The sequence below is a fragment of the Bufo gargarizans genome, chromosome 8 (assembly GCF_014858855.1).
Source record: "Bufo gargarizans isolate SCDJY-AF-19 chromosome 8, ASM1485885v1, whole genome shotgun sequence".
Taxonomy (NCBI): domain Eukaryota; kingdom Metazoa; phylum Chordata; class Amphibia; order Anura; family Bufonidae; genus Bufo; species Bufo gargarizans.
Window position 1 is genome coordinate 14,919,090 of NC_058087.1, and position 14,946 is coordinate 14,934,035.

A 14,946-nucleotide genomic window follows, 5' to 3' on the forward strand; every position below is an offset into this window, starting at 1 on the left:
CATGTAGTGCTGTCCGCATCTGTTGCTCCGTTCCATAGCCCTGCAAAAAAATAAAAAAAAATAATAGACCATGTTCTTTTCTTGTTCGTTTAAAAAAAAAAAAACTGATGCCATACGGACGTCATCAGTTTTTTTTTGCGGATCCACAATTTGCGGACCGCAAAACACATACGGTCGTGTACATCTAGCCTAAAAGTGCATATTCCCAGAAAACTCCTTTAAGGCATTGACTATCTTCAAAGTTAAGTGTGCAGTGACCCAGTAGATCACTGCTAAAAGTTAATTTGTTGTTAAAAGTGTTAACGTACATTCCTATGTCATTTGTGTGCTTCCAAGAGCTGAATATGGGCACACAGTTTAGTTATTGTGCCCTGTTGGCCCTACCCCCTCTGAGTCAGGTGCTGTCTAGTGTAGTCTGAATGAGTCAGTCAGGGAGTTGGATGTTAGCAGCCGAGCTCAAAGGTGGGTGCTTCCTGTCTGTCCAGTGATAGGTCTACTCCAGGAGACGCCATCCCTGGAAGCTAAGAATTACTTGAAGCTCAGTGAGTAAATAAGTAAAAGAACTTTCACAGGTGAATTCAGGTGTAGAACAGTAAAGATAACTTGGACTTTGCTGCATATTGAATGGGTTGTAGCCTCCGGCGCCTTCCACATTTTTGAGAGCCTTGCATGCTTCGGTTATTTGGGATAATTGCAAAGTGTATTTACAGCTAATCTGAACCACTATTACACCTATTTGAGCTACCACTCCCTTTCTCTTCTTTCCTTCTACTGCTTCACAGAACTGTATATTAAATTTTATTTAGCCACTAAACTTCTGCTGCCATTTGTGTAGGGAAGAGAGTGGATAAACCATGTACTATAAATTGAGCACATTACCAGTCTGTCTATCCAACATCTTTAAAGGGCATCTGTCAGCAGATTTGTACCTATGAAACTCGCTGACCTAAAGGCATCTGTGTTGGTCCCATGTGCATATGTGTCCACATTGCTGAGAAAAATGTTTTAATATATGCAAATTAGTTTATAGGCGCAACGGGGCGTTACCATTACACCTCCTCTAGTAGGCTCTGCAACTAGAAATACCCCTCCACGATAGTGATTATTTCTTTAAAAAAAATTATATGTATAATATATATATATATATATATATATATATATATATATATATATATATATATATTTTTTTTTTTTAAATCATTACTGAAGAATAATATGTTCATCTTCATTACCCGCCAAGTCAAACAGCGGTCATTGCCTCCTACCAATATTTGACAAATATGCTTTACTGCCAAATAATACAGAAAAATCTGTGAAAACCTGACATACGTGTAAAGGGACTGGAACTAGATGGGTTGATGCTGTCACTGCTGTCTCCGCTCTCACTACTGGAGATGTCATCATCTGACTCCTGGACAGAAGAACAAGGTGAAGATCCATCAACTTCTTCAAACTTCCTCTTTAAAATGCCACTCATAGCTGCGGTACTGTCACATGCACCTAAAGGAAAGGTGACAAGACATTACTCATTTACCCTAGGAATTCCACCAAATTAGACATTCAGGATTATTTACTGAATTTGTTTTAGCAGACAGGACCACATGGGATTCACATTAGAAATGCAGATTAAGAAAAAAGAAAACCCACGCCACAAGAGGTCTTTCAAGGTTTGTCATTCACACGCCAGTCATATGGTAGATACATCAATGGTGAACCCAACAAAACACATTGGTACTTAAGTAGACCGTTAACATATTTTGCATTATTTTTATAGAAACATGCAATAAACATACATTAATAAATGAAAGAGGTTGAAATGCATGATCTGAGATGTTTTGCCTTCTGCAATTGACCAGATTTATTATCATTTATAAGCATTTCAGTTTTGGCAATACCCCCTGCAATCGCAGACTAGAAAAAGGGTTAAAAGCAAATGGTGGCACAGTTTGCCAGTAAAAAATAACTAGCATATTATTTTATTCCTTAAGAAAAAGGTGTATAAAAATGATCAAGTAACTTGTATTCGTCACTGGAAAAAGGATCCCTACAACAGAGTTGAGCTACTGAACATGTGTGACCACCAGGTGGACATTCAAGGAGGCAATCAAAAGAACACCGGGGCGCCATAACAAGTATGTCACCGCAATATCTAGACCAGTGTTTCCCAACCAGTGTGCCTCCAGCTGTTGCAAAACTACAACTCCCAGCATGCCTGGACAGCCTTTGGCTGTGCAGGCATGCTGGGAGTTGTAGTTTTGCAACAGCTGGAGGCACACTGGTTGGGAAACACTGGTCTAGACAATGAGCACTGTTAGAACACAGGCATTCGGATATTACACATTGAGTCAGACCTGGGCTCATTCACACAAACATATCAGTTTTTGCTGACTTCAAATTGCGGATCCACAAAACACTGATACTGCCCGTGTGCATTCTGCATATTGGAGCATCCATTCCCTATGATAGAAATGCCTATTTTCCGCAAAAACAGACAAGAATAGGACATGTTCAATCTTATTTGTGGGGCCACGGAACAGAAGTGCGGATGCAGGCAGCACACAGTGTGCCATCTGTATCTTTTGCTGCCCTATTGCAATGAATAGGTCTGCATCCGATCCGCAAAATTGCACAACGGATGCGGACAGGAAAATACGATCGGATGAATGGGCCCTATAGGACTTCTTGCCAGAAACCACTGTTCAGCTTCAGAGACACTGCCTCCCATTATTTTCAATAGTAGGTTGCACTGCCTTCATGTGGCCATGGTTTATTGCCGCCACCTCACCAATAATTATCATGTTGTGGCCACCATTTTGGAGAAAGACATTTTGTCTATCTTCTTGACCATCTGAAAAGCAGTGAATTATATTTTTTGTAATCCATAAAATTATACTGAAACAATTTAGAACTTCAGACGACTTTATTTAAAATCTATAAAAACTAACAAAGAACAAAAAGGTGGAAATTGAAAGAGGTTGTCTCACTTCTGAAAACACCATTTATCATGTAGAGAAAGTTAATACAAAAGGCACTTACTAACGTATAGTGATTGTCCATATTGCCTCCTTTGCTGGCTTGAATTATTTTTCCATCAAATTATACACTGCTCGTTTCCATGGTTAGAGACCACCCTGCAATCCATCAGCGGTGGCCGTGCTTGCACAATATAGGAAAAATTGCCAGCCATTCTCACGGCCGGGACCGTGGGAGCGTGTATATAGCACACATGCGCAGCAGATCCCATCCCAACCACTTTGCATTTGCGCTGCATCGGTGGGCGTAACCCCTAGAAACAAGCAGTGTATAATATGATGGAAAAATGAGTCAACCCTTGGGTGAAACTCACAATTAATGGGGGTAACTGACCCCCACCAATAACATCTCCTTACTCGTCAGAAAATGTCTATAAGGCTACATTCACACGTCAGTATTTTTCTATATCCCGAATTTCGGTCCGTTTTTTGCGGATCCGTTGTTCCTGAAAACGTTTCCGTATGTCATCCGTTTTTTGCGGATCCATTGACTTTGTATTGTACCAGGATCCGATTTTGCGGATAATAATAGGACAAGTTTTATATTTTTTCGGACATGCGGAACGGAACAACGGAAACGGACAGCACATATTGTGCTGTCCGATTTTTTTCAGGACCCATTGAAAATGAATGGGTACGCAACTGGTCCAGATCTGTTCCGCAAAAAACGGAACAGATCAGGAAAGAAACAACGGACGTGTGAATGGACCCTAAAAGGATTTTTCCTTTAAAAAACTAAATAAGTGAAATGTAAAACAATGAAACCTAAATAAAATTTTTATCAAAATGCAATTTATTTAATTCAATGTAAATAGCATTTTGTTTATAAATAAAAGATCATGCTATGAAATGATTTGGAACTGTGCAAAAATGTAATGTGTTATTACACCATAATTGGCATTTAACAATATCAGTTTCTGTAAGAGAATGGAGAGCGAGGATACCCCCCTCACCATTCATGCACCATCTGGATGTGGTGGCCACCTGGTCAGGAGGGACAAGAACTGATGGACCCGTTCTCGAAATACTGTAGGTGCAGGTCCCAGAGGTGAGACCCAGATGTACCAAACATTTAAGGCATATACTGTGGATAGGTTATAATTTTCTGGATTAAAATACCCTTTAAGCAGAAATATGTGGTTATAGAAAAGCTCAAATGTAGGTTCCTCAGAAAAGAAACATATCCTAAAGCATTAAAGAAAAAAGCACAAGCACATCAAAAATATGAATGCTTTGATGTCCTTTCTGTACACTTTGAAGCACCAACCAAGTCTACATTCACAACGTTCTATTCATACTCGTTTTCAGCCGACTTGAAGAGAACTGGATGCAAAAACCTGCAGCACAATGTGACGATTTCAGAAAGCAGTTTTGTGGCAGATTTTTGAGCCAAACCAAAGAGGATTCAAAAAGAGGGAAAAGTACAAATGAAAAGACTAATACTTCTCTCCTGCCTTTATGTTTGGCTCGAAAATTGTATGTGGGACACGATGTTAAGGCCCCTTTCACATGGCCGTGTGATGGTCGGGCCCATGCAGCGGACCGCAAATTGTGGTCCGCAATGCACGGGCACCAACCGTGGTGCAGCCACATGCAGATCACGGACCCATTCACTTAAATGGGGTCCGCGATCCGGCCATTACACAAAAAGATAGAACTTGTTCTATGTTTTTGCGGAACAGAGGCAAGGAACACCACGTAAGCACTCCGTAGTGCTTTCGTGGGGTTCCGTTCCGTACTTCCGGTCCGCACCGCATCCCTGGATTTGTGGACCCATTCAAGTGAAAAGGTCCGCATCCATGATGCGGAATGCACACGGCTGTGACCCGTGTATTGCGGAACCGCCGTATGCGGCCCACAATAAAACCACGGAACGAATACGTTCGTGTGCAAGAGCCCTAAAGAGGACTGTTTATAACAACCATTTTTGGTCTCTAAAATGTTGCATATTTCGCCAGGTAAGCATTAAATTTATAAAATTTTGCATCTGTAAATTTAAAGGGAATCTGTCCGCTTTGAAACACCCCCAAACTAGAGTAAGTGGTGTATAGTGTAAGTGACATCAAGTCCCGTTATGTAATTTTCATCTTCACACTCACTTGCATTCTGACACGGTGCTCTGACCAACCAGCAGTCCAATGCATTGGGAGGACTCCTGAGCTCACGCACACAATGGGGAGGACTTGAGGAGGGGTCCTCTAAATGCATTTTACTGCTGGTTTACGGGAGTTCAGTGTCGAAATGCAGGCGAGTATGAAGAGACAATTACATTCCTGGACTCGGCATCACTTACACTATACAACACTGACTCTAATTTGCGGGTGTTTGGAGCTGACAGATTCTATTTAAAGCACACTCTATAGAACTTGTACAACTGCCACCAATTAGAAAAAATTTAGCATTTTAGACTTTCCATAGACTTGCAGCTAACATCTGCCGCTGGCATTTTTACTGCTAAAGCCGCCACAAAATACCTGTGTGTATTTTCATCCTATGGCTGAATTGATTTTTGTAATGACTGTCACTTGGTCGTTTTCAGAACCAATTAAAGTCTATGCAGGTATATATACACATGGCCGTTTAACAGCTAGTGAATAGCTGTAGTCAGAAAATAGGACATGTCCTATTTTAGGCCCCATTGAAATCAATGGGCCTGTTATTAACGGATATTTCGACGGTACGCTATTTTAAAAAAAACTGGCTTTTCATGGGTTGAAATAATAATAAAATTACTCAACTCATCTACTTGCATTCAAGTGAACACTTGCTCCATACTGGAGGCAGCAGGACCTGAGGTCACATGATGAGACATCACAATGCTGTAAGCATCAGGTCCTGGTGCCTCCTAGTGTTGATCACGAATATTCGAATTTTAATTGCGAATATCGGCATTTCGAGAATTTGCAAATATTTAGAAAATCGCTAAATATATTCGTAATTGCGAATATTCGATTTTTTTAATACCAGTTCATGCGAATTTTTATGCAAATTTTCGGAAAAACTGTATGCGAATTTTATGCAAATTTTCGGAATCAAGAGGATAATGCCTGGAGATCACAAATTCGCGAATTTTCGAATATTCACCCAAATATTCGCGAAATATTGCAAATTCTAATATTGCCCCTGCCGCTCATCACTAGTGCCTCCACTATTGGGGGGAGGGGGGCATTATATGTACTATGGCACTATGTATACTGAGGACACTGCAGTGGTTGGGTTTAAAAAAAATGCAAATTGGCCATGAAAAACTGACAGTATAAATTTTATTATTTTTTATTTTATTTTTTTATGTAGCTTAACCACCTCCGGACCGCCTAACGCAGATTCGCGTTCCGGAGGTGGCAGCCCTGCGCACAGTCACGCATATATGCGTCATCTCGCGAGACGCGAGATTTCCTGTAAACGCGCGCGCGCTCACAGGAACGGAAGGTAAGCGAGTGGATCTCCAGCATGCCAGCGGCGATCGTTCGCTGGCAGGCTGGAGATCTGATTTTTTTAACCCCTAACAGGTATATTAGACGCTGTTTTGATAACAGCGTCTAATATACCTGCTACCTGGTCCTCTGGTGGTCCCTTTTGTTAGGATCGACCACCAGAGGACTCAGGTAGCTCAGTACAGTCGCACCAAACACCACACTACACTACACCCCCCCCGTCACTTATTAACCCCTTATAAACCCCTGATCATCCATGATCACCCCATATAAACTCCCTGATCACCCCCCTGTCATTGATCACCCCCCTGTCATTGATCACCCCCCTGTCAGGCTCCGTTCAGACGTCCGTATGATTTTTACGGATCCACGGATACATGGATCGGATCCGCAAAACGCATACGGACGTCTGAATGGAGCCTTACAGGGGGGTGATCAATGACAGGGGGTTGATCACCCCATATAGACTCCCTGATCACCCCCCTGTCATTGATCACCCCCCTGTAAGGCTCCATTCAGACGTCCGCATGTGTTTTGCGGATCCGATCCATGTATCCGTGGATCCGTAAAAAATCATACGGACGTCTGAATGGAGCCTTACAGGGGGGGGTGATCAGTGACAGGGGGGTGATCAGGGAGTCTATATGGGTGATCACCCCCCTGTCATTGATCACCCCCCTGTCATTGATCACCCCCCTGTCATTGATCACTCCCCCTGTAAGGCTCCATTCAGACATTTTTTTGGCCCAAGTTAGCGGCAATTTTTTGTTTGTTTTTGTTTTTTCTTACAAAGTCTCATATTCCACTAACTTGTGTCAAAAAATAAAATCTCACATGAACTCACCATACCCCTCACGGAATCCAAATGCGTAAACATTTTTAGACATTTATATTCCAGACTTCTTCTCACGCTTTAGGGCCCCTAAAAAGCCAGGGCAGTATAAATACTCCACATGTGACCCCATTTCGGAAAGAAGACACCCCAAGGTATTCCGTGAGGGGCATATTGAGTCCATGAAAGATTGAAATTTTTGTCCTAAGTTAGCGGAAAGTGAGACTTTGTGAGAAAAAAACAAAAAGAATCAATTTCCGCTAACTTATGCAAAAAAATAAAAATTTCTATGAACTCGCCAGGCCCCTCATTGAATACCTTGGGGTGTCTTCTTTCCAAAGTGGGGTCACATGTGGGGTATTTATACTGCCCTGGCTTTTTAGGGGCCCGAAAGTGTGAGAAGAAGTCTGGGATCCAAATGTCTAAAAATGCCCTCCTAAAAGGAATTTGGGCACCTTTGCGCATCTAGGCTGCAAAAAAGTGTCACACATCTGGTATCGCCGTACTCAGGAGAAGTTGGGGAATGTGTTTTGGGGTGTCATTTTACATATACCCATGCTGGGTGAGAAAAATATCTTGGTCAAATGCCAACTTTGTATAAAAAAAATGGGAAAAGTTGTCTTTTGCCAAGATATTTCTCTCACCCAGCATGGGTATATGTAAAATGACACCCAAAAACACATTCCCCAACTTCTCCTGAGTACGGCGATACCAGATGTGTGACACTTTTTTGCTGCCAAGGTGGGCAAAGGGGCACATATTCCAAAGTGCACCTTTCGGATTTCACCGGTCATTTTTTACACATTTTGATTGCAAAGTTCTTCTCACACATTAGGGCCCCTAAATTGCCAGGGCAGTATAACTACGCCACAAGTGACCCCATTTTGGAAAGAAGACACCCCAAGGTATTCTGTGAGGGGCACGGCGAGTTCCTAGAATTTTTTATTTTTTGTCGCAAGTTAGTGGAATATGGAACTTTGTAAGAAAAAAATAAAAAATCATCATCATTTTCCGCTAACTTGTGACAAAAAATAAAAAGTTCTATGAACTCACTATGCCCATCAGCGAATACCTTAGGGTGTCTACTTTCCGAAATGGGGTCATTTGTGGGGTTTTTCTACTGTTTGGGCATTGTAGATCCTCAGGAATCATGACAGGTGCTCAGAAAATCAGAGCCGTTTCAAAAAGCGGAAATTAACATTTTTGTACCATAGTGTGTAAACGCTATAACTTTTACCCAAACCATTTTTTTTTTGCCCAAACATTTTTTTTTATCAAAGACATGTAGAACAATAAATTTGGCGAAAAATTTATATATGGATGTCGTTTTTTTTGCAAAATTTTACAGCTGAAAGTGAAAAATGTCATTTTTTTGCAAAAAAATCGTTACATTTTGATTAATAACAAAAAAAGTAAAAATGTCAGCAGCAATGAAATACCACCAAATGAAAGCTCTATTAGTGAGAAGAAAAGGAGGTAAAATTCATTTGGGTGGTAAGTTGCATGACCGAGCGATAAACTGTGAAAGTAGTGTAGTGCCGAAGTGTAAAAAGTGCTCTGGTCATGAAGGGGGTTTCAGCTAGCGGGGCTGAAGTGGTTAAAGGGATTCCGTCAGCCCGATTTTCGATACTGAGATTTTGGCATCATCATATTAGTCTCTATTATCTCATAAAAAATATACTAGTTTTACCCCTGCCTGTTGTTTCATTTTTGATAAAAATAGGTTTTATGTACTTACCTTCTTAACGTGCCCAAGGGGCTGTCCCTCTGGCCATTTGTGCCCAGCCGCGCCCCTGATCTCTGAGCCCAGCGCCGCCCCGCTGTTAATTTCTTCACTCCTCTCTGGCCTTTTTTTTTTCTCAGTGCGCCGTATCCCCATGCATGCGTCCTGTCAGCAGCCTCATCGAGTGTGATCGGCACATGCGCGGAATTACGGCGAACTGATAAAAAAAAAAAAGGCCGGAGAGGAGTCAATAAATTAACAGCGGCGCGGGGCTGGGCACGATACACTTTAACCCATTCCCGACGTGCACTAATGATACGGATTGGCTCTGGATGCGTTCAGTGAAACTCGCACCATTTTGCAAGCAAATTCAGTCAGTTTTGTCTGCGATTGCGTTCAGTTGTACAGTTTTTTTTCCTGTGCGAACAACATCTCTTAGCAACCACCAGTGAAAAACGCATCGCACCCGCACTTGCTTCCAGATGCAATGCGTTTTTCACTGAAGCCCCATTCACTTCTATGGGGCAAGGGCTGCGTGAAAAAGCAGAATATAGAACATGCTGCGTTTTTCATGCAACACAGAACTGATGCGTGAACAAAAACCGCTCATGTACACAGACCTATAGAAATTAATGGGTCAGGCTTCAGTGCGGGTGCTATGCGTTTACGTCACGCATTGCACCCGCACGGAAAACTCACTCGTGTGAAAGGGGCCATAGACTTCTGGGTGCATACTGTTTTACACAGCAGATACCTGGAGATAAAGTCTGTGTTTGGCGATAATGCCAATCACGGATTCTTAACCCCTGAGACGTGATGGTCAATTGCGGTTATGTTCCTTGGGCCTAAACGGCACACCTGCACTCGGGCCTTCTGAAAGATCTTAGGCCTGCCACAGCTGTTTTCCTATGGAGCCCTGAGTGTAGATCTGTTAGCTTCTCCTATAGACTGCAATGAATTACCATTGCAGTCTATGGGAGAAGTTAGCAGTTGATCACATGTGTAAAATAAAGTTTAAAAAATAAAAATTCAATTTACCACATAATAAAAATAAACAAGAAAAAAACAATAATAATAATCATCTGCATCAGCCTATTAATGGCTAACAAAAATAGAAGTAATGATGTTACATAGCGAGCTTTCGAGACATCAGTCCCACTACCGATTCCACGCATTTGGATTTTTTCCACATTCCGACTACATATGAATTATTAAATGGTGCCATTAGAAAGTACAAATGATCCCACAAACAAGCCCTCATAAGGCTATGTAAACAGAAAAATAAAAAAAAGTTATGGCTCCAGGAGGAAAGAGAGTAAAAAACGAAGAAAAATGAAAATTTAAAAAATAAAAAGAAAGAAAGGATCCTTTGTTTTTAGCATCTGTTATACTCAAGGCTCATGCGAATGTATTTTTTTCCCCTGTTTCCGTTCCGATTTTATTCTTTTTACAGGTCTGTATGCGGAACCATTCATTTCAATGAGTATGCAAAAACACGGAAATGACTCCCTGTGCATTCCGTTCCTGTATGTCCGCTCCGCAAAAAAAAATAAAAACATGTTGTATTCTTGTCCGTTTTGCGGACAAGAACAGGCATTGTTACAATCCGCCAAACAAATGGATGCTATACGGATGTGACATTTTTTTTGCGGATCCGTGTTTTTCAGACCACAAGACACATACAGTCGTGTGCATGAGCCCTTATGCACATTTGGCATTTGTTTTAGCCATTTCCACTTGAGATCCCTTATTTTAGAAAGAAAAGTCCTGCATGCAAAAAACTACGGATCGGAGACGAAAATAGCTAAAACAGATGCCAAATGCAGATAAGGGCTCATTCAGACAACCGTGTGTGTTTTGCGGTTTTCAAATTTTTGATCTGCAAAACCCGGCTGTGTGCGTTCCACATTTTGCGGAACGTACATGGCGAGCCCTATGACAGAGAAGGCTAATCTTGTCCGGAATGGTAGCATCCAAACTGGCTCTATTGCGAAAGTCATATTGTAGACGCTGGCCAGTGCATGTGGCCATAACTCCTATGGTCAGCCACAGAGCTTCCCTTGTAGATTATAAGCTCATGGGCAGGGTTCTCTCCCCCTCTGTACCAGTCTGTTAATAGTTTCATGTTTATCAGATTTGTATTATTTATATTAGCATTTTTCGCGGCTCGGATGCGGAAACATTCACTTCAATGGGGCTGCAAAAGATACGGACAGCACATGTGCTGTCCGCCTCCGTACCTCCGCTCCATGGCCCTGCAAAAAAAAAAAAAAAAAAACATGTCCTATACTTGTCAGTATCTTGATTCACGAACAAAGATAGGACTGGTCTATTGAGGGCCACACACACGGCCAGCAGTGGCGTGCCTAGGGTGTTAGGCACCTTGGGCCGGGTCTTTCCTCTGGCACCCTCCCCAATACTTAAAAAAAAAACGTGCGAATACTTTATAGCCAAATATATAGTAAAGTATCAAAATAAAATGATTTCTTGCATCTATATTATAGAAGGACGGCAGCAGTTGTGATTTTCCTGAAATTTTAAATGAATATTCATTACAGACAAAGCTCTATATAGAATTTTTTATTGGAGGGAATATGGATATTGTAAGGGTTGTTGGTTTAGCAAGGTCATAAAAGTTAGCAGATCTAGCATACTGAACAATGAAACGTAAAAATATTGCATTTTGAGTCCCTTTTCTAAAAATCCCTTTGATTTGTAATTTCACATTTTTATTTTTTGGGTGGGGAACTCAGGCCCAGTACCATTTCGCTGGAACACCTAATGGCCAAGACTTTTGGTCATTTACGCATCTTTTTACTATTCTATTAGTAATTATTTTTTTGTTTTATTAGACAAATTTAAAAAATATGCATTGAAAATAATTATAATGTGCATTTGTTTATACTCCATGTAATACGCAGGACAACATGGTAACATATATTTCCTTTTCACTGTTGCATCAGCCAAATGAAAACATTACCGTAATATACTCAAGCTGCCATGTATCCCTGTTCTCTAAGCCTTAGTACTATGCAATATTTTAAAATGTAATATTCAAGAATGGAAATTACATACCGAGAAAGAAAACAAAGATATTCAAAAAGTTCTACCAATTCTTTATCATGAATTGTATCCTAAAATCCAAACAATTTCAACTCAAAAGAATTTCTGCCTGGAAACCTCCTATAATATACACTGTAAATTCGATAGATTCAGCATCAGGGCTTCATAGAATGTGCAGTAAGAGAAGAATATGACTGGTGGCGCCTTGTTATCTGATGGACATGACTAACAAAGGTGAACTATAAAATGCATAACCAATGCAAAGAAGAGCTATGGAAATGACAGCATCAATACAAGGGAGATTACAGTTGGATAACATGTGTTCTGCTTTTGTAACCCCATGATGTACTAACCCATTTATCATCCTACAAAAATGAGACCATAGATTTTTTTGGTTTAATTCATTTCAATAAATCTGATGTGGATGAAAAATTATTACAGACTCATTGTACATCACTGCACGTCTTGCAATAAAATGCCAGTTCAGTGTAATGCACACAGCCCGTCATAAATCCAAAACAAAAAATACAATTAAAAAATTATAAAATAAAAAAATTACAAAACCTATACATGATAAGTAACAAAAATATCTATATAGTCTAGATATGTCTTCTAAGCAATAAAGGAATAGTAAATGTCATCACAGGAGTCTGCATTTAGAATATTGTGCTGTATTGTATGGCTAATTATGACCCAAGATCTTTCAGATCCAATCTATACCACTACGATTCATTAAGGGCCTTGCAATAGCATGTCGCTTTTATCCCCATTCAGCTTTTTCCATCAGCACAATGACCTTTAATCCCTGAGCGCCCCCCCCCCCCCTCACTATTGTGTATTCATTTACATAACGCCTGCACATGTCCAAACAGCTGAAAGGAAAAAAAAAAAAAAAGAAGAGAAGGATCATGTGATTCTGCAGAGCAACAAATACAAAAAGATAAGCAAAAAAAAAATAATATAGATTCAAATGTCATATCTTCCGGATAATACCTATGGAATAGATGATGTGTATACATGGATAAGCTTAAGTCTATGTAACAAAAAATAAATTGCATGTTTTTTTTTTTTTTTCCATTTTGTTGTACAATATTTGTTCATCCCCCGCCTAAGCATTTAAGATTTTTATTGCGCACAATTAAAAGCAATTCCAACTGATACACCCTCCTATAGTCTCTGATTTTTACTCCGGCTGAATTTGTAGAGTCAGCAATTGTCATGGAAATGAGACACAAGACAAAGGCTCTTTAATTGAAAGCCGACAGCCTAATGTATAAAATGAAGGCTTTGGATGTGTTGATGTAGATGCTAATGCACGAGGATAAATACAGGGTTTAGGCAGGCCGGGTTCTTGCGTTATTGGTGTTTACAGTAGCTGGGAGCAGTTGGCACAATGAAAAATAGATATTGGATAAAGCAAAAAATTCCAAGGGTGAACATATTTTTTGTAAAATTACAAAACGGATTAAATAATGTATTTTAAAAGCAAGATTTTTTTTTATTTGAGCTTTTGGAATTATTTATATTTATTGGTTTAAAAAAAAATGTATGTCATGGAATAAAATGCAATATATATATATATATTATATATATATATATATATATATATATATTACACACATTTATTTTTATTTGTTCATTTTCTGCATGTCACTAAGTACATTACTTTCCATGACAAAAATGGCATATTTCTAAAAAAAGATATAAAAATAAATATGATATATATCTCCCTATCCTAATGAGTTATACATTATATGTATACATAACTATACACACATATATCAGTTACACATTATATATACACACTAATAACTATACACATCTATATATCCCTATCCTAATGAGTTATACTAAATATAATATATATATATAAAATTATATTTAGTATAACTCATTAGGATAGGGATATATAGATGTGTATAGATATATAATGTATAAAATAAGATCAGGATACATAGCGATGAACTGGTATATGTATAGATTGTATAATGGATATGTATATGTGTGTAAAATATATATATATATATATATATATATATATATATATATATATATATATATTTTACACACATATACATATCCATTATACAATCTATACATATACCAGTTCATCGCTATGTATCCTGATCTTATTTTATACATTATATATCTATACACATTCCTATCCTAATTATATAATATATATACACACAAACATATAGGTATACGCATATCTATATATCCCTATCCATTATACAATCTATATCTGTTTATATCTATATGAATCCCTATCCATTATACAATCTATATCTGTTTATATCGCTATATCCCTATTACCAGTTTAGATCTATGTGTATCCCTTTCCTAATGACATATTTCCCTAGGACTGGCCAAGCACATAGGCATAGTCTAGGCCATTCAACCACACATACAGATGTAGCAGGGGTAACACACAAACTCTTACAAATTTCTTAACTCATCGCGTTATTTTGAAACAAAAGCCATTGAAAAGCAATTGAAGGTGTTTGCTTAATGCATTTTGTTTAGAGAACACGTCTCATAAAGCAGGAGTGTTAACTCTGCTACATCCGTACATTACAATATTAGCCTTTGAGAATCCGTATCTCCATGATGTACAATAGTCCATTTGCAAATGAGCATCATCAAAACAATTAAATCTACATTGCACACATCAATCTACGCCGCAAAACATTCCTAAAAACGGATGGAAGCCGGAAACAATAGCTGACCTGCTCAGACTGCTGCTGCTGCTTGCCAATCCATGCACTCTTGGTATGAATGAATCCTAATTACAATCCATGGAATGCTGATTGCTGATCCATAAAACACCCCATGATCAGAACCGCTCCTCCTCGCCTTTAC

General features: G+C 39.3%; 1 protein-coding gene across 1 annotated transcript in view; it reads right to left on the reverse strand.

Moving 5' to 3' along the window:
* CSRNP3 (cysteine and serine rich nuclear protein 3) overlaps positions 1-1,489 on the reverse strand; it is a 67,443-nt gene extending 65,954 nt beyond the window's left edge. Inside the window, exon 1 of the mRNA XM_044305020.1 lies at positions 1,330-1,489. Coding sequence (XP_044160955.1) covers positions 1,330-1,477 — 148 coding nt within the window. The 5' untranslated portion in view covers positions 1,478-1,489. The remainder of the gene's footprint in view (positions 1-1,329) is intronic.
* Positions 1,490-14,946: the final 13,457 nt, after the last annotated feature.